Raw genomic sequence first — 20,088 nt, 5'->3', positions numbered from 1 at the left:
GAGAACAGGGTGGTGAGAAGGGAAATTAAGGGAAGAGTGAGAGCAACGTTACCAGATTGTCGTACTCAGCCTCTTATATTTGCCCATCTTTTAATTTTTACATCAGAGGACACAGCTCAAGGGCAACAAAAAAAGTACAAAAAAAAAGCACACTACTCGCCGCTCCTATAAAAGATAAAAGTAATGAGAAGCCAAAAGAGAGGTCAATTTCGGGTGGAGATGTGTCTTGATACACTCTTCTTGAAAGAGATCAAGTCATAGGCAGGAGGAAATACAGACGAAGGAAGGCTGTTCCAGAGTTTATCAGTGAAAGAATGGAGATGCTGGTTAACTCTCGCATAAGGGGTTTGGACAGTATAGGGATGAGCATGAGTAGAAAGTCATGTGTAGCAGGGCCACAGAAGGGGGGGAGGCATGCAGTTAGCAAGTTCAGAAGAGCAGTCAGCACGAAAAAAATCGATAGAAGATAGAAAGCGAGGCAACATGGCAGTGGAATTTAAGAGGTAGAAGACTATCAGTAAGAGGAGGTGAGCTGATGAGACGAAGAGCATTAGACTCCACTCTGTCTAGGAGAACTGTGTGAGTGGAGCCCCCCACACGTGAGATGTATACTCCATACGAGGGTGGACAAGGCCCCTGTAAATGGATAGCATCTGTGCGGGGGAGAAGAACTGGCAGAGACGGTACAGAATGCCCAGCCTCGAGGAAGCTGACTTAGTAAGAGAAGAAATATGAAGTTTCCAGTTGAGATTTTGAGTTAAGGATAGACTGAGGATGTTTAGTGTTAAAGAAAGTGACAGCCGAGTGTTGTTGAAGAATAGGGGATAGATATCTGGAAGATTGTGTCGAGTGGATAGGAGGAGAAACTGTGTCTTTGAGGCGTTGAAGGACACCAGGTTCTTCTTGCCCCAGTCGGAAATAATAGTAAGGTCTGAGGCTAAGCGTTCTGCAGCCTCAAGCTTGGAACCATTTAGTTCCTGTTGAGTGGGTCTTCTATTAAAAGAAGTTGAATAATACAGAGTGGAGTCATCGGTGTAAGAATGGACAGGACAGTTCATTTTGGAAAGATCATCATTAATGAACAACAGAAAGAGAGTGGGAGATAGGACAGAGCCGTGCAGGACACCACTGTTAATATGTTTAGGGGAAGAACAGTGACCGTCTACCACAGCAGAAATAGAATGGTCAGAAAGGAAACTGGAGATAAAGGTACAGAGAAAAGGATAGAAACCGTAGGACTGTCATAACATAATTTAGTTATCTATATCATTAAAATCAGTAATTATTGGTGTTTATTTGCAATAGTTACAAGTCAGAAACCAGAAAATACGATGTGCTGGGTACGATAATCTGGCATCGCTGTGTCAGGGGAATGGCTGAACCAGTAGAGTCTGAGGGACACAAAGAAACCAATAGGAACATAATGTGAATGAATGTATAGGAAGAAGGTCTATTAGTACGTAAAGGAATAGAAAAGCGGTGGGCTGGGACGGAATTCTTAATTGCTTTTATAAGGCCAGCAGTTTGGGTAAAGGGACTGTACAGGTTTATGATTCTAGTTGATGAAACAGCACCAGGAAAGTTTTGTGAGAATAGTTATGCTGCTCCACAAAGAGGGGACAGGAGTAGGGGGTGTTGAATAATGGCCTGATAGCAGCAGACACAACAGGAAAGGTTTTTAGTGGACTGCTTAATAATAGGATGAGTGAATGCTGTGAAAGGAACAGGGTGATGACAGAACAGATTGGTTTCCAGAAGGTGAGGAAGGGGAGGATATAGTTTATGCAGTGATAGAAGCCATGAAGAGAGAGGATGGTGAACTTGCACATAATAAGAGTATGATAAAACTCGGGGACTGAAAGAAGATAAGTTACCTTACAGTCGGAAGAGATTGAGGTTAATGATACTCCAGCTAGGAACCTTAGAGTATATTTCTTGTAGACTACTAGTTATAACCTCTCAGAATAGATAAAGGACACATAAGAAGCTTTCTATGGCATATAAATGTGATCTAACTACATACTTTGGGTTCCTCCAGTAGTGCGAGTGCTCATGCTATCCATTATGAGGCCATTTTTGCTATATTAAGAACATGTTGATATAAATGACTTCTTTTTCAGTTAACATCTTCATTAACTACCCAAATATTCTGACGCTTTAACAACAAAGTCCATTTTATAAAATTATTTGTTGCTCGCTTAACTGTTCAAAAAATATAATTCAAACATCAACAGCTCTTACCTAATCTTAAAGTAAAAGTCAGATTTCAACAGTTCAGATGAATTATTTAAACCCACATCTTTGAATCAATGTTTCCTTTGGGTTATGAATGCAAGATGACTCATGGCAAAAATAGCTCTTACTCATCCATACATCAAAAACACAGCTCAGCGTTCTACCGAGGAGACTCACCGGCGGCAGTGGTCTGCCACCCACAACACAAACACAAATCATTGTCCTCACCAAAGCCGAATAAGCCGTAACCTGCACTCTGCAGCATTACAAGTAGGTAAATATGCTATGATTTATTTTGTTCAAACTTATTTTCAACTAGCAAAATATCAAAACGTTATGGACTATTCATCACAGAAGACTGTCAAGGATTGTGAAAAACAAAACAAAATGACCATTCTGTAATTCCTTCAGACAGAGATTAACTACACTTAGGTTATAGTCCTAATCACTGCTATGGAGAGAAGCAGATGCTGAAAGATTACACATAAGTATTTCCTCTTGACACCCCAGCCTTCAGCACGGCACCACAGCTGAACACCCCAGCCTTCAGCTTGACCTGAAAGTATACATATCAGTATTAATTCCATGATGAAGGAAAGTGGCAGGGGATGGCATGTGGGCTGAGGAAGGGAAGATTTTGAGGCAATTAGATAAAAGATTGAATAGGAACTAGGCGGAATTGCACAGCTATCACAATTGCATAAAGCTACAGCACCACAAGGCATTTACGAATTTGCTATAGATTTCAATAGTCCATTTCCTTGAATCAGGTTCCCAAGGTGGTGCTGGAAATTTACACGATTCTTTTGCCGTACGGTGCAAATTAATTCTCTTTAAGTACCAGCAGTATTGGTCTCCACTTCCAAAGCTGCAATGGCTGCTACAACATGGGTCTTAGGAGCAGTACCATGTGATAATCAAATTAGTCTGCACACACAGGCATGCAAAGAGTGGCTACCAAGTCAACAAGTTTAGACTAAAGAGGAACAGATGTAGTGCAGCGACGAGCCTGATGGGCGAGCCTCTCATAACTCACTCTGCCAGTGGGGTACCTCTTTAGCCGACTGGTAAAGGAGTGGCTCTCCCGTTACGCTGTTCACGAGTTCGATCCCTTACACCCCATTACACTGATACCCTCAACTGCACTTACAACTACCAAAGTTTTTAATCATGAAATACGTTGACATGAAACAGAATTACTTACTCTACAAAACCTGCACTCAGTCAAACCAACCTTTCCAGAGGAGCAGCGAGGCTTAGAACTGGATCCCTGCCTGGACGTCCCACAGTGTGTCAGCAGAGGTCTTCAGCTGATTGATCTCTGCCTCAGTGAGCGTCTGCTTGATGACGTGAGTGACGCCGTTCTCACCCAAGACGACTGGCAGACTCAGGAACACGTCTTTGTCGATGGAGTGGTAACCCTGCAGCGGAAGAGTTGAGTTTAGGCACAGTGCTGCTAAAGGTTTGTTGGTATTTCCTATAATAGATATGTCATGTACTTCCTCACTTAATTTTTTAATACTATACACAAAACTTTACCACACTACAGATTAACTTTCAGGTGGTTAAGAAAGATTACTAGGCAAGCAGCAGTGACATTAACAAGAGTCAAAATATGGGAGGATTTTTACATTAAGTTCCCAAGATATAGTAAGTTTCAAAACAAACTGTTGCATAAGAACTTGACAGCAGCTAACTGACAGAACCCTGGCAATGCTCCCTCACTGAACTTCCCCACCTGTATTCTGCCGTGATAGCAAAATTTAAATTCAATACTTATTTTTAATTCCCCTCATCATCATCGCTCTTAACATTAAATTCATCCCACACGTAAACCGAGGGATATGGCATCCAAGAACAATCTTATATTTGTACAGATTAGTATAGTTTGCCCTAAATATTCCATGAAGATTTAGGCATGAATTTTGCAATGGGACTCACTTTTCTAAAATTAATTGTAAAAGGCTCTATACATCCCTGACAAACGGGTGATCCACAGCAATAATACATCTCATTGTATTCTTAAATTTAGGTTTTCATGCTGTCACCACTGTTGATCAACCCCTGGAATTTTAATACCAATAATTTGTAGCCTGGTCAGTGTACACACGACACCCCTCAGAGCTCCTCTTAACAAAGATATTATTTGGAACTCCTGAAAAGCTTCTTGGCTGCTTCAAGTCAGGGTATTTTACAACTCCCGTGACCCACACCTCCAGGAAGCCAAAGCAAGTAATACTGATGAAGCAGTGCACCTGATAGGGTTTCTAATTAAGGGCTGAAAATACTGACATTAAAAAATCTTACCCTCATCACAATGAAAAATTATATACTGTGCCAAACATTAAATCAGGTCATGTGTCACTCCAGTACAGTGCAAGTAAGATAAGGGGATGATGGTGATGTATGCGCATCCATGTAAGATGACGAGGTAATACTAACATAGCCTGCAAATCTCCATCTGAAAACTTCCCCAAACCAATAAGGTGGTACTCCATTTTGCCAACCACAGCATGCTATTCTTGCTCACAGTCTGCATTTAGACAGACATGAGTGTGCTCATAATATGTCCAATGCATTTGGATCCTTATGAATATTAAGTAATGATGTTATTAGAAAAATCAAAATTGACTGGGTAACTGGCATAATAACTTTCAATTCACATCATGGCCCAGCATTGCCACACAAGCTGCTTCAGCCTTGTCTGCAGCTCTGGAGGGGCTCAGACTGTGTACACTAACCATGCTCACTTAAGAGTAATTGTACAGACAACTTAATTAGAATTTTTCATACAAATGACTTACTGATGGCTGTTTCAAGTAAATGCTTAATGAAATATTAAAAATTGTATACATTAAAAGCTTGCCTACTGTATGCCAAACTAGTACAAGTTGCCTACTGTTATGCCAGTGCAACAATTAAGTTACTTTTAAATACACAATCGTCAGCTTCATAATAGTTTTTATACAAATTTGAGTCCTATAATTCAATACAGAAGAGTGAAACATCCTGTTGAAGCTTTTTGTTGCTGTCAAATAAATTTTAATGATCAATGATTTAAAACTTAAACACAGATTTATGCATCAGACACTTCAGTAACGTGCTGAGTAATGTTCAGCGAGGCACCATGATGCTGCTAAGGCATTATTCACTTTGCTATGGAAACAATTTGGTAAATTTTTGTTATTACTTTCTTGATGTGTTTCCTATTACTTTCTTGATGTGTTTCCTACAAGTAATTCTTAGGATACATATATACTACTTGATTCTATTCATATAAGCAGAATACATATACTATTTGATTCTGTTCGTATAAGCAGAATCAGTTTGTTTACAAAAATAATGCAGGAAAGCTACTAGAACATCTCTAACCTGAAAATGCACAAGCTGTCTTTTTCTGTGAAAGATATTCTGCCTACATGGAGCACCAACAAAATTGTTAGTGAAGTGTCTGATTGCTGTCGCACACGTAATATCAACCACCAGACAAAGGAAGGTAAAAAAGGGTACATCAAATGAGAAATGGAGATGGAAATGGAATGCATGCACTAGACAAAGGCAAGTTGATGGCTGTGTTGCCATGAACGCCAGACATGAGGACAGACCGCCTGCACCTTCACTACCCCCTGCACTACACTAGCCTGCTGTACACCTCACTTCCCCCAAGCATCATGATGAATCAAGTGCAAGCATGACACAACAACACGTGTGTGTGGCGCCTGCTGAGCTACTCAACGCTGCTGTTTTGTTCATAACCTTGGCATGTCGTCTCCATGATGAGACAAAGCCTTCCAACAATAATTTTGGCCTTATGGGTAATGCAACACTTAACCTTATAAAGTATCCGTCACAGTGTCTCGTTACATTATATCTAACAACAAAGTTTCAATCAACTTGAATATCTTTCATGAATCACCAAGTGATGCATGAACACGGACATTCCACCATCACACTGTACATGTCAATCTCACTAACAGGAGAGGAGTTTGGGAGAGGACAATAGTCACTGTGGGTGTCTCTTAACCATGTTATGGTGAAAGACTCTTTGAATGAAATATGTATTACATAAATCTCTTGATTCATTAACATGGCTGTGTGAATTACTGTGGTAATCAAGGGGACTACTACAATTCTCATATGGATTAAAATTTAGTACCTTAACCAACTTATTGAGGATTTACATTTGATGCTACAACTTTCAGTAAAGCTACTTCTATATCCACACAATATTGGTTAGAAGTACTTCAATCATGAACTGGCAATCTGTTCTGACTTATATGAGATGTGTACACCCAGAGGTGGAGGAGCATTCTCTTATTGAGAATTAAATACCTGTACAGGTTAAAGTGCCTGTCACTGTGGGGCCACGGGGACACTTCTAAAATTAGAACAGTGAATGCAGAATGCCTAAAAATTCAGCATTCATATTATTTTGCTACTAATCATAAACCTTATATGTTATTGCACCTCCCATTGAAGAGACTGTGATGGTCCGAGACATGAATAAAGGCTCCTTGAGGCCTTGAGCCACAGGACATTTTTGGCTCGGCTCCGGCGTGTTCGCCCTCCCGTCTTGGGGCCTCAGGTTCAGGTCTCGGCCAGAATGGAAAATGATTTATTCTCTTGAAAAGATCAATCTCTCATATGCTTCAAAAAGTGGAAATACCCTCCACAACACTCCATAGAGGGTATTTCTACTTCTTGAAGCAGCACAAGAGAAACTGATTTGTTCAAGAGAATATTACATCTTTTTCCAAACACTCTGCTTGGGTTTCAAACACAGGCCCCCAAGATGGAGGGGCAGAAGTGCTAGCATCAGGGACTCCTTTGGATCCTCGTGACTCAAGGCCTTCTGGAGTTTGTCTGTGCCTCAGGCTGTCACACCTCATCTGTGTGGCCGCACTTCAGGTGCCTTACTGTACCTCCAACACTGGTCACTAGCAGTCACTTCAATCTTCTTTTAAATCGAAAAGTAACTTAAATGTAAGTAAACAGTACAGGATGATGTTGGCCATAACAATTACAGGTTTGAAATCAAGCCTCCGATATATTTTCTTCTTCAGGTAAATTACTGTATCCTTGAAGTCGCAACACATTATTATGGAAAGTCATCTACACAATATACAACTAACTTAAATTAAACTACACAAGTACTATGAACAGTCATGTTCACAGATCATTAACTTGAAATGTGAATAATTATTCCCTGATGTGCTTGCCTGAACTATGTGGTGACAGACTTGCTAAAGAATGAACATTCTCTAGGTAATTCTGATGCTATGTAGGTACATCTCTACACTTATCTAGACCCCATCCAAATAATCTTTTATGCTAATATGCAGCAAACTTCCCTCTTTTCTGTCTAAAGGAGCAGCAAATTTCCCGGGAACAATCTGACACATTCAGTAGCTACTCTGGCAACTCACTTCACAAGCACTTTGGAAATAATCAGAATAAATGGAAGCAAGGGAGAGGAGGTGCACTGCAAATATTGTCACACAATGCATATGCACAGGGAAGAGGTTTATATATAATAATTAGATATCAAATTGGAAAATACTTGAAATATACAACGCATCAGTTACAAGGAAATTCTTGAATTTTAGAGTAAAACGATTCATTTCTGATGACAATTATTTGCATATTTTACTTAAAAATACATTTAACTTCATATTTATTGAACTGATGTGCTGACAATGAGCAAAGGATGAAATATGATAAAAGTTAATAAAATAGTAATGCCATAAATGTATAATATCTTGAAGCTTTGTAGTCAGTCAAGTAGCAAACTCTTTCCTGGTTCCATCATTCAAAGCCCTCAGGGAAAGGCACAGATAAAGCACACTCACACAATGCACAAGGTAACGCAGCACATTTGAAGAAAATATGTACATGAGACTTGTACACTACCAGCTCGGAAATGATCAAATAAAAACTACGATGAGAAGTGTGGGGTATGGAGAGGCTACCCTCTTACTTCACGTGGTGTTATGATACCTTCACATGTGTCGACACAGCGAAAATACTTCTCTGGTTCGTGAGAATGGACCTGGACAGGACACTACATGATGTTCCGATGGCCCAAGATGTATAACCCTTCAGCTTGATCACTTCATAAGCGCTGTAAATAGCAGCCAACACACACATGTATAAAACACATGAAAAATATGGATTGAGAGATGTCCCTGCTTCTGACTGCCCTATCCAAGTACGTGGTACCTACACACACACACACACAGACACACTAACCCACCTTGACAGCAACTGAGACTGCATAACAGGAGCGAGTGTTCTTCATTATGGAGGTGACAAGGGAGGCCACAGAGAGACCTATGGCCCAGGAGGTGTAGCCCTTCAGTTTGATGATCTCATACGCACTGTAACACCATAAATCAGTCCAAAGCGAAGCACACCGGTAAGCCAATAATAAACACCTTCAGCTGCCAGAACGCACACAGCAAAACTACGTTAGCACCTCTTTGGAAGGTTCATCAGAAACTACTTTTAGATTTTCATTACAAAGCCATTGATTAAGTTCCAATATTCTTTTGTAAGTAATTAAGGAATCAGACTATAAATTTACACATTAGTTTCAATTATACATTTAATTATCAACTTTTTTGCATTTTCTTACCAGAAATATCCCTCTGGTAACAATTTACAAAACCAAATTTCTTCCTTCTTAAAATATGTCTCTGTATGCATCACATTCTGTACCTTCAAACTGCCATCCTATGTACAGCTTTACTTTCATGTCTTTCTAAAGTTTTTAAACAATCCCTAACAAGAAATTTCCTAAACATGTCAATTTTTAACCTTTCCAATCACCAGTATGGATTCCACAAGGGGCATTCTACTGGTGATTTTCCATTCCTAACTAATTCCTGGGCATCCTCTCGTAGCAGTTCTGTGAAACTCTCGTTGTTGCCTTTACCATTTTCAGTAACTAATTTTCATCCCTTTCATTGGTAAACTCTGGAGCAGCATTCCTTTGTCTATATTTCTTCCTTCCTACAACTTGAATAATTGCAAGGGAGGAGAATCAAGACATTCAACTAACCTCAATTGATTATTCTTTTGGAACTAATCCTGTTCTACTCTTTGGAGGAGGAGTGTTTTGTGGGCTTTCATGTGTTTGTTTTGCCCTTGAGCAGACTCCTTCGATGTGAAAAATAAGAAAAATTGATATACAGTTCAAGGTGTAGAATCATCTAAGTATACCTATTGAACCAAAAGAATATTGGCTTTGTTTCATGGGTTGCTGTAAGCTGTTACTGGCAAGAGAATGAGAGAACTTAGGGGTGCAGCACACTCAAGGCTGCTGACTCAAGACTCCTTACACCAATCTCCCCAAGTGCATGAGTGTACACTGGAAAAGGTCTATAGTAGGAAGGAGGATAGCCAGATATCTCCAAATACTTTAGTGATTAAAATGAACTGCAATAATTGAAACTGTGAAACTTTGTAATGCTAATAATATATGTACGTATAGTCATAATCCTTTTTGTTCATGCTAGCTTATGAGAAAAGTCTGAAAATGTTTGTTCAAGTGTGGGTGGAATATCTAGTGGTGGTGGTGGTATTAGCAGTAGTAGTAGTAGTAGTAGTAGTAGCAGCAATCATCCCAGAATATATAGGAATTGAAAGTAACTTATTCCACAGAGTAGATTGGAAGTTAAAGGGATGTCACTCCTGCTATACAAGAGTGCAATGGGAGGCACTTTCCATCATTAAAACTGCTGAACTACACGTCATCTCAGTGCCACGAAACATCAGAAATTCACCTCGTGCAGACAGGGGTGGAGGGGACAGTGGAGAAACAGTAGAGCAGTAGTAGTGGTGTTTGTACATGTGTGTGTGTGTATCGTGTGTGTGTTGGTGTGTGTATGTGGTCGGCCCAGAACACCTGAGGTCTGCATAACTTCATCGTCACTGCTGAACAATTAACTAATTAATGGTGAGTGAGTAAGAAAAGAATTATGACTGTACGTACCATCCAGACACATTAATGGTTGTATTAAAATTTACCGCGTTGAGTTTTCCTTTACACTTATTATCACAACACTCCTTAAATTTTCATGACTTTAACTTTATCTCATGCAAAATTCAAAGCATCAAAAAAACTAAACCAATGTTGGGCCAATTTAATGAAGAAAAATTGGTCAACATTAATCTATTATCTTAATATCTATTCTTAATCATAAAAACAAAGTTTATATGAAGTAACTGTGTCAAGCTTCCATTGTACTTTAACTAAATATTATTTATGTAGCAAACAATAAATGCAAAGCACTGAAGAAGCATCACTCATTCCTACTAGCTGAAGGTTTAGTTGTGGTGGTGTGCAGTTATTACGGATGTAAATGAAATAAAACTAATGTCATTAATGCATTCTTGTGTGGAAGATCCTGCATGCCGTGGGGTTTGCAAATATCAACAGGTGTCATGGGAGCAGAGTCTCCATGTTTGGGGTGATTACTGGAGGCTTAATAACACTAAGTATTAAGAAATATTCAGGGTTACATTTTCCACCCTACAAGACAGCATGCAACACAAGTGAAACAGCACCTTGCCGAGGCATTGGCCGGGCTGTGTAGCAATTTCTGGGAACTTGTTTGCTATTCAACCTACTAAGTATTTGGTGTGCCTGTGAATTTCCTTTTATCATCCTCAAAGTACCTGGTATGCTGGTACAGTATATTAATTTAGAACGGTGATAATCTCTAATTTTCAATCCAATTAAATGCCAGAGAAAATGTTATTTTCAAAATATTGATCATTGCAGATGTCAAACATACATTTCACAAAACAAAAACAATTGCTATTATTTTTCAAACAATTCACTACTTTTTAACACGATTATCATATTTTCCAGCGTCAAGGACACGGCATCACAGAGGATGCAACCTAAATAAAGAGCATTTTTTTACAGACAAGTTTAAGAACCTGTAAACCAGCACCTATTATTTTCTCCATTTGAACACATACTCGTTTTTCAACAATTATGTTAAATATTATTCACTAGTGCATTGCTGTTGTCCATTAAAATCATAGTGCTGATTCCACCAGCAGCCAAGTTGGCAGCACACAACCACTGTTGCTTGAGTCAGGTGTCCTCTCCATTTAAGTAAACTACTCAAATACATTTGCTTTTTTCATATTACAGTAGCACTGTACACAGTGTTAACAACAGTGCATGAAGTGCTAGTGACTGGCAAAACAGCAACACTCTGATGTAAGGAGTCATCAGGAGCAAGCTCCCTCCTCAGCAGCTAATGGGGTGTCTGCATCCCCTTGAGGGATGTGCTCAGTTTTAATAATAATTTCAATAAAACAAACATTTGACACTGGAAAACATGGTAATGCGGATATTGCAACTACATCATGCATGGAAAGCAAAGCATTAATGACTATATTAAAAACTGCAATGAAGAAAACATACCTGAAATGCTATGGAAAACACCTTGCAGTAACTAGGTGTTTGGTGTCATGAAAGTTAATGAACTAGAACCTAATTGCAACTAATCAACACAATAATAATATCTAATGTCTCATCACATGCACTTTACCCGTTCTCCACTCACACACAAACAAACCACTGAATTCAAAGCAGTGACTTGCTCTATCAAAGTGGAAATAAAACACCAATATCCTGCACCTTTCTCCAGTCTGTGTGCATTGGTCAAGTCTGTCCGTTCATGTCCAATAAGACGAGTGGAATACATATCAAGTTATAACTGATGAATGCAAGTTAGTTTTTCAAATTGATAAGTTGGGTGCAAGTCATAAGTCTATAAATTTGGTATTCCACATCAATAACAACAGTCATGTGAACTTTTCTCTCGTGTTCCTTCCGGGACAGATCTTTACTGAGCATACACATGAGTGAAGCAAGTCAAGCGATCATTATTGCTTCATGAGCCTGCTTTCCCCCTGACCTTACCTGTCCACTGTTAGGCAGGGAGGTGAATAATATTGTGTAGCTAGAAAGCTATTCATCATATACAAATGATCATGTTATTTAAAGAAAAGTGAATGTTTTGCAGATACCTCGATCATACTTTGGATATTTGTGGTAAGGTCTGCCACTCCAATAGGAACACCATCTCATTGGTTCTCATGAAAAATTTTAAATGCCAAATAATTGAAATTTTAATCTGAGCCAATTTCTATTTATCTTGCACTAATGGAAACTGTTAAAGACAGCCAAATAGAAAGAGTCCGTAATCTTGCAGTCTTTCCGAGATCATAACAGCAAACCAATGTCCGGTGTGTGAGTATGATTGACTCATGATGGAAGTATCTGATGGCTTAGCAAGAGGCCATGCTTCTTCATACTTATGTATACATGTAACACATCTCAGTTTGAAATAGTGTGAATAGATGAAATCAAATTATTTAGTGTATTTTTCCTCCTAACAACCATTTGGAAATTATGATTTTTTAAGTATTACAAAATAGATTTCATTATATTTTTCAAAGATGCTGTTTCATGTGACTTGGTGGAGGACCACATCTATCACTACAGCAGGACTGTCTAAGGCCCAAAAGAAAAATGAATTATTAAAAAGTAAAAAAAAAAAAAAATCACAATGGCAATTAAGTAAGTAAAGACTAGGTGAAGTTTTATGTTATACGGCATCCAAACATTCATGTGTAAGTTTAGTTGAAGCAAAACACTACTATAATAAAAAGGGCAGCTTTAAGGATGACTCAGTTATTTATAAAACTCATCTTTAAATACATCAAATATCAATAAAATAAATTTAAATGCCACAATTAAAAATGGAGGGGAAAAAAAAATGTACTAGACACCAAATATGGGGAAGAGAGAGAAAAACAGAACAGTACCTGTTGACCACCTCCTTGTGCATCTCATTGTACTTCTCGGGGTCCTCGGCGGTGCCCACCAGGGGGTTGAGGTCACGGAGCCGCACGCCGGCGATGTTGACGCCTGACCACACTGGCACTGTGGGAACGAGTAGATGCGGTGAATTGAGAGATTACTGGCATTTTTTTTAACGCTAGTTCCTTGAGTAAATCCAAACAACAGTATCAATGACTACCAGCACATGTTAACAGTCATGAGGCATCGGGTGTGCATAAGTACCAACTTGTACGCACCATTTCATTCAGTCTCACACTCCTCACAGAATCTGCCTTCCTTTCTGAGTATGATATGCAAATATTTATCCTTCAATACTTCAAGATTTCAATTTACATTCATTTCCTTTCCCATTACACTTAACTCTTTTCCACATGCTGACACTAACTATATCTCATAAGTAAATGCTGCGTGAATTAAAGCGGATTCAAAAGAGCTTATCGCCCCACCTGAAGAGTCTCCGTGTTCACCGACGATCCAGCCGTGGCAGGAGGATGGGGCAACGTTGAGCTTCTGGGACAGGTGGAAGCGGAACCGTGAGGAGTCCAGGTTAGTGCCGGAGCCAATCACACGATTCTTGGGCAGACCAGAAATCTTCCAAGCCACGTAGGTCAAGATATCCACTGTAAAGGAAGTTATTTTCTTCAAGCAAAGTAGTCTCCAGATTTACCTTTTACTTGTAGCTTGAAATATTTTGGAACTGGCAGTTGAACAAAGGGAGCCCACGCTTACATCTTCAACTTGTACAAGCAGGATGCTCATACACCAAGTCACCGCTCGTAAACCAAGGCATTTTGTGATTTTTTTGCTTGTGAATCAAAACACTCGTAAAGTAAGGCACTCGTAAACTGATGCATTGCTGTATTTGTATCGAGCAAGGTTAGGGTTTATGGAGAGAGGTTACAGCCTCACCCCAGCTAATCCAAATAAGGGATTGGGCTGCCTGCTATTTTAGCCATGGGCAGGGGCACAGCACCCATGAGGGGTTCATTACCTATGCTGAATAATCAAAGTTCTTTCAACCTACCTGGATTGGACACAACCAGAAGGATGCAATTTGGGGAATGCTTGATAAGGTTGGGAATGATGCCCTTGAAGATGTCCACATTGCGCTGCACCAAAGACAGGCGGGACTCCCCCTCCCTCTGACGTGCCCCAGCAGTCACGATGCAGAGGCGGGACCCAGCGGAGACGGAATAGTCTGTGCTAGCCTCAATCTTCACATTCCTAGGAGACACCAACACTGATTTATTTACCCATACACCACAAAAACCTAAATAAATATCGTTACCTTTGTAAAGAAACCGCCTAAATCATATTTTCTACTTTTCAGGAAATTAGAAAAGGACTGTCATTATCTCATTTGGCTTAAGATTTAGATAGAAATGAAAAGGCCAATTCTAGAACACTCAAACCCTGAATAACGAAGGCAACTGTACAAACATGGGCGTCACGTGTTGAAAAATTGATGTAGACAAAAACCTACAACAATGCCTTCCTCTACTTTTCCAAGCCTGGTTATGCTATGTTGTAACTCACATAATGCAAAACCAATTCATTAATGAAGCTAATGAGCACCTGGTGTTTGGTTAGATGTAGAATCTGGGGGAACAATCCTGTAAAAACTGTAATGCAAATGCTGGATTACCTATTTGATAAGTTAAATAAGTTAATCAATGGCATTATTCCTTGTTTAAATAAAAAAAATGGTGCTCTTTGGACTTAATGAAAACACAGGCAGCACCAAAACAAGATTAAAGAATTGAAATGAACACTAATGTAGGAAGAAGGCTGTCGAGTGTGGACTACAATTAGGTGTGTGACCTGTGACAATGAAGCTAACACAAGGAATGGTCTGGCATGGACTGGGGAGGTGTGGAATGGGGTGGCATGGGCTGGGGAGGGGTGGAATGGGCTGGCATGGACTGGGGAGGGGTGGAATGGGCTGGCATGGACTGGGGAGGTGTGGAATGGGCTGGCATGGACTGGGGAGGTGTGGAATGGGGTGGCATGGATTGGGGAGGTGTGGAATGGGGTGGCATGGACTGGGGAGGTGTGGAATGGGGTGGCATGGACTGGGGAGGTGTGGAATGGGCTGGCATGGACTGGGGAGGTGTGGAATGGGCTGGCATGGACTGGGGAGGTGTGGAATGGGGTGGCATGGATTGGGGTGTGGAATGGGTGGCATGGATTGGGGAGGTGTGGAATGGGCTGGCATGGACTGGGGAGGTGTGGAATGGGGTGGCATGGACTGGGGAGGGGTGGAATGGGCTGGCATGGACTGGGGAGGGGTGGAATGGGCTGGCATGGACTGGGGAGGTGTGGAATGGGCTGGCATGGACTGGGGAGGTGTGGAATGGGGTGGCATGGGCTGGGGAGGTGGAATGGGCTGGCATGGGCTGGGGAGGGGTGGAATGGGCTGGCATGGACTGGGGAGGTGGAATGGGCTGGCATGGACTGGGAGGGTGGAATGGGCTGGCATGGACTGGGAGGGTGGACTGGGCGGGCATGGACTGGGGAGGGGTGGAATGGGCTGGCATGGACTGGGGAGGGGTGGAATGGGCTGGCATGGACTGGGGAGGTGGAATGGGGTGGCATGGACTGGGGAGGGGTGGAATGGGGTGGCATGGGCTGGGGAGGGGTGGAATGGGCTGGCATGGGCTGGGCAGGGGTGGAATGGGCTGGCATGGACTGGGGAGGGGTGGAATGGGCTGGCATGGACTGGGAGGGTGGAATGGGCTGGCATGGACTGGGGAGGTGTGGAATGGGGTGGCATGGGCTGGGGAGGTGTGGAATGGGGTGGCATGGACTGGGGAGGTGTGGAATGGGCTGGCATGGACTGGGGAGGGGTGGAATGGGGTGGCATGGGCTGGGGAGGTGTGGAATGGGGTGGCATGGACTGGGGAGGGGTGGAATGGGCTGGCATGGACTGGGGAGGGGTGGAATGGGCTGGCATGGACTGGGGAGGGGTGGAATGGGCTGGCATGGACTGGGGAGGGGTGGAATGGACTGGAGAGGGGTGGAATGGGCTGGCATGGACTGGAGAGGCGGGTAACGGTCCCTTGAGTGCACCGACCTAAGGAAGGTGAGACCGTGCTGCAAATCCATCATCTCGCCGCGCAGTTTGTCGGGCATCACGTCCACCAGGGCCAGCTCAGAGCAGATGTGTTGGGTGAGGAGGGAGAAGGCGCAAGCCATGCCCACCTGGCCCACGCCCACCACAGTCACCTTGCCCCCGGAAGTGGTCAGTGCCGGCTGCACCTCCTCCATCAATTGTTGAGTAAGAGATGCCATGTTTGCGGATGCTGTAGGGAGAAACATACACACCTTATCAGGAATCCATATCTTCCACCAGTAAACTCAAGCATCAGTTATCTTTCAACATTCAAAGATGCTTTCAAGACCAAGAAAAAAGGGGGGGTGGGGGTTGTTGACCTGGTTTACAGACATGATGGAGTAAACTCTGGCAAGATTGAGGGCCAGTTTCACAGTCCAGTGCAGCAAGTTTGTAAGCTCCCCAACCAAACTTAAAATACTACGAAAATTCCTTGTATAGTACGTGTTTGGCGTTTACATAAATAGGAAGCGAATTTTAGGAAACCACACAGGAAAATCCCTTTAGTATCGTATTGAGTAGAAATAACGGATCATTGTGGAGAGTATAGACTGGTTTAGGAGCTTACAATGACTGGGTTGGACTGTCGAACTGGCCCTTGGAAAACACTGAAAAATGTGACTGATTCCATGCTTAAATGAACTGCCTCAGCCTTCCCAATGCCACCACCACCACACCCAACCCCAAAACATTCAACAGGTCGGTATTTTCAGACGCTTTCGGCTCTCACATCAACAATTTCTAGAGGCCAAAAGGAAAATCAGTCTGGTTCTAACAAGTCTCTTTTTAGGTTCATGGTACAGAATAAGGGTCAAACTACCACCAGGGTCATAAAGGTACCCCTGCAAATACCCACATATCCTAGGAAAGCCTTGTCAAATATGTGTACTTGAGCGCAGAAATGTTTAAGAATACGCTAACAAAAGAACATTGGAGTCTGCACGAGGCCGGTAACATTTGCTCGCTATACCGGTAACCACATCACTCTTGGACCCAGCCCGTTAATGGCGCTGGCGAATCTTATTTATAGTGGCTGCCGTGATATATATAAATCTTTGTTCACTTTCGTTACATTGTAGGTACTTGATCATGTTTTCTTTGATCTGTAACCTTTTATAGCTGAATTGTAAAGTGGGATTAGTGTTCTTATGTCTTTTTATCTTATCTCTATCAATCACTTTATATATTCATGTATCTCTCTGTATATATATTTACCTGTCTGCTTCACGGCGCAGGACACAGGTAGCTGACAGCGAGCCACACCGACAACTGGCGAATGAAAGGTTAGTCCACGACCTCCCGAACCCAACGTTGCCAAATTGTCTTAATCAGCCTCTTATATTTACCGACTTCCGACCCAAAAACTGTCTCGTGGACCCCAGTAAGGAGATTCACATATAATTATCGTTAAAATAGTTCATTCCTCATGTTTCTTGGCAATAGTTTGGCGTCAGAAACCGGTAAATACTATGCTCTGAGTACGATAATCTGGCAACGTTGCGTGACGAACCACTGGAAGCTGTCCGTATCACTGAACCGACACATTGAGGCAGACGAGCTCTACTTTTTCTTTTTATATCCCACCTACAACACCGCCATGTTGATGATGATATAACACTTGCAAAACATTTGAATTAGTTTGATGACATTTCGATTTCAAGCTGTTAATTGACTTCTTCGGTGCATGGCTTGGGAAGGTTCGATTTTAGGAATGAATTGATCACTTGTTAAACAGCTAGAAGTAGTAGTACCATCATTATGCGGTTACCGAAAACAAATAGATGGTTTTCAATATAATTACGATGCAACACAAGTGACCTAATTACTGTATATATAATCAGGTAGGCCATGATTTCTTACATATCTACTTGAGAGCCATGGGAAGCAGTACCATCATTGTGCAGTTACCGAAAACAAATAGATGGTTTTCAATATAATTACGTTGCTACATAAGTGACCTAATTACTGTATATATATTTAGGTAGGCCATGATTTCTCACATATCCACTTGAGAGCCATGGGAAGAAGTCAGTACGATTGTCAACAGGATTTCCGCTGGCTATACCACTGGCAGGAGGCAAGTCTGTGGTGTACATTTTATCGTCATACAAAAGGGCAAGGCACGCAACATCAAATAAAGTTTCGGACATAGACTTTAGTTGCGCGAGGTCTCGATGCTCATATAAGTCGCATTAGCCTTTAAGCCAGACAAATACTAAACATTACGTTATATGTAGGAACAGGTTACCCATTGCGCCTACATCATGATTGCAATAGCCAGGAACACCATAAACTCATAAACTAGTGGTAAATCTACTAATAAAACACGTGTCAACATTATAAACACACGGGTACAGCAATTATTCGGTGACATGCTTCACTTAATTTAGCGTTCATGCATCTTAGGGAAGTCTTGCGTGAACAACTGCTCCTTCAGTGATTATTTAAAGGTATGATTGACAATAAAGTAAGCTCAGCGGCTGTTATCATTCTCCTGTGGCCTCTCGTTCTAATATCTTCTGTTGAACGGCGTCTAGCAGGCTTTTTTTGGAATTGTGCTTTGTTTACTGCCCTTGAGCTGCTTCCCTTGATGTAAAAGAAATAAAAATCCTCCCTCGGCCGCGTGTTTCAAGGACGTGCCCGGCGGCGGCGTGGAAGCCTACGTGCCGGGGGACAGGTGTGCTCGCGGTCCGCTGGGCGACGTAACGTGAGTCGTGAGCCGTGCAGGTGGAGATTGCCTTCCACCTGTCTGCGGGGAAGCTCGGCGGGAGTTTTGTTGTTGTTGTTGTTCTATTTTAAGGTTCTCAGCCGGGTGTAAACATTCTTGTTACTCAATTGATTTATATAGATTTGTTTATTTGTTTATCTTTGTGAATCATTGTTGCTAACTTTCGTTGTATACTTGATCTTTTTTATCTGTAACCTTGTATAGTTGAATTGTAAGGTGGGGTCAGTGTTCTTATGTAAGTCTTTTTATCTTATCTCTATCAATCACTTTATCTATTCATGTGTAGTTCTGTATATCTATTTATCTATCTGCCTCTCTATCTGTCTACGAGTGACATCAATTTGCTGGTCCAGAAGTGAATTTGTGCTGCACAGAATCAGCGGCGTAACAGTATGAGGGAGGGAGGAAGGGAAGTTTTTATTTTTAGAGAGAGGGGGGTGAAGTAACAGAAGAGGGGGGTGTAGAAGGTAAAGGGGGAAGAGAGAAATACAGGAGGAGGTAGATAGAGGGTGGGCGTCCACCTGGCAAAGATGTTTTATTAGCAGTTAAAAGTTACAAGGAGTTTGCATATTTTTCCGAATGTTGTTTAATTTTACCTCTGCCTTTATGGACGGTGCTCCTCCAGGTGTTCCCCCCCCCCCTTTTTTTGAATCACTAAACAAATGCGGTGTGAAAAAATAATTACTATATATCTAAACCGTGACATAATACTATATCATAATACCGTGATCTTGATAACGTAAACATATGAGTAACACCTATCACAAGACTGATAATACACACGCACACCTGGATATTTTTGGACTCCTTTTTTTTTACAACAAAGACAGCTCAAGGGCACAAAAAAAGGAAACTATAATAAAAAAAAGAATCAAAAGACCACGGGGCAGCGCGTTTAAAATATTCATGATAGCACGATTTTTTATATTTTTTTTTAGAGCAGAGGAGTCAGTTCAAGGGCATAAAAAAAGGTAACAAATGTGAAAAAAAGCCCGCTAATCACTGCTCCTATAAAGAGTTAGAGGAGTGGCCGAAAGATAGGTCAATTGATATTTATGGCTTGTATACGAAAACAACGCGACACGAATGGAGTTAAATGAATCATCAAACTGACTATAATGACAC

The 20,088-nt window shown here is 41.4% G+C and overlaps 1 protein-coding gene and 1 long non-coding RNA gene across 7 annotated transcripts in view; one reads left to right on the top strand and one right to left on the bottom strand.

The window, feature by feature from the left end:
• Positions 1-1,913: 1,913 nt before the first annotated feature.
• The window catches only part of LOC126981270 (L-lactate dehydrogenase-like), a 36,226-nt gene continuing 18,051 nt past the window's right edge, over positions 1,914-20,088 (bottom strand). For 3 of the 5 annotated variants that reach the window (XM_050832158.1, XM_050832156.1, XM_050832155.1), the window contains exons 2-8: positions 16,197-16,425; positions 14,148-14,347; positions 13,570-13,743; positions 13,087-13,204; positions 8,489-8,612; positions 3,470-3,656; positions 1,914-2,791 (exon numbers count right to left, since the gene is read on the bottom strand). In XM_050832158.1, the coding sequence (XP_050688115.1) occupies positions 3,492-3,656; positions 8,489-8,612; positions 13,087-13,204; positions 13,570-13,743; positions 14,148-14,347; positions 16,197-16,414 (999 nt within the window). In that variant the 5' untranslated portion in view covers positions 16,415-16,425 and the 3' untranslated portion in view covers positions 1,914-2,791; positions 3,470-3,491. Of the gene's footprint in view, positions 2,792-3,469; positions 3,657-8,232; positions 8,357-8,488; positions 8,613-13,086; positions 13,205-13,569; positions 13,744-14,147; positions 14,348-16,196; positions 16,426-17,450; positions 17,548-20,088 lie in introns of those variants that run through there. The other 2 variants (XM_050832157.1, XM_050832154.1) reach the window with 2 other exon arrangements.
• On the top strand, positions 14,356-16,299 carry LOC126981272 (uncharacterized). 2 transcript variants are annotated; one of them, XR_007733869.1, is made up of 3 exons: positions 14,356-14,993; positions 15,144-15,233; positions 16,138-16,299. It is a non-coding gene; the product is annotated as an uncharacterized LOC126981272 (long non-coding RNA). The 2 variants fall into 2 exon arrangements; XR_007733870.1 differs by having other exon boundaries at positions 15,144-15,263.

The sequence above is a fragment of the Eriocheir sinensis genome, chromosome 47, assembly GCF_024679095.1.
Source record: "Eriocheir sinensis breed Jianghai 21 chromosome 47, ASM2467909v1, whole genome shotgun sequence".
Lineage (NCBI taxonomy): Eukaryota > Metazoa > Arthropoda > Malacostraca > Decapoda > Varunidae > Eriocheir > Eriocheir sinensis.
The sequence above is the reverse complement of the archived record's forward strand: the minus strand, read 5'-3'. Positions and strand labels throughout refer to the sequence as shown.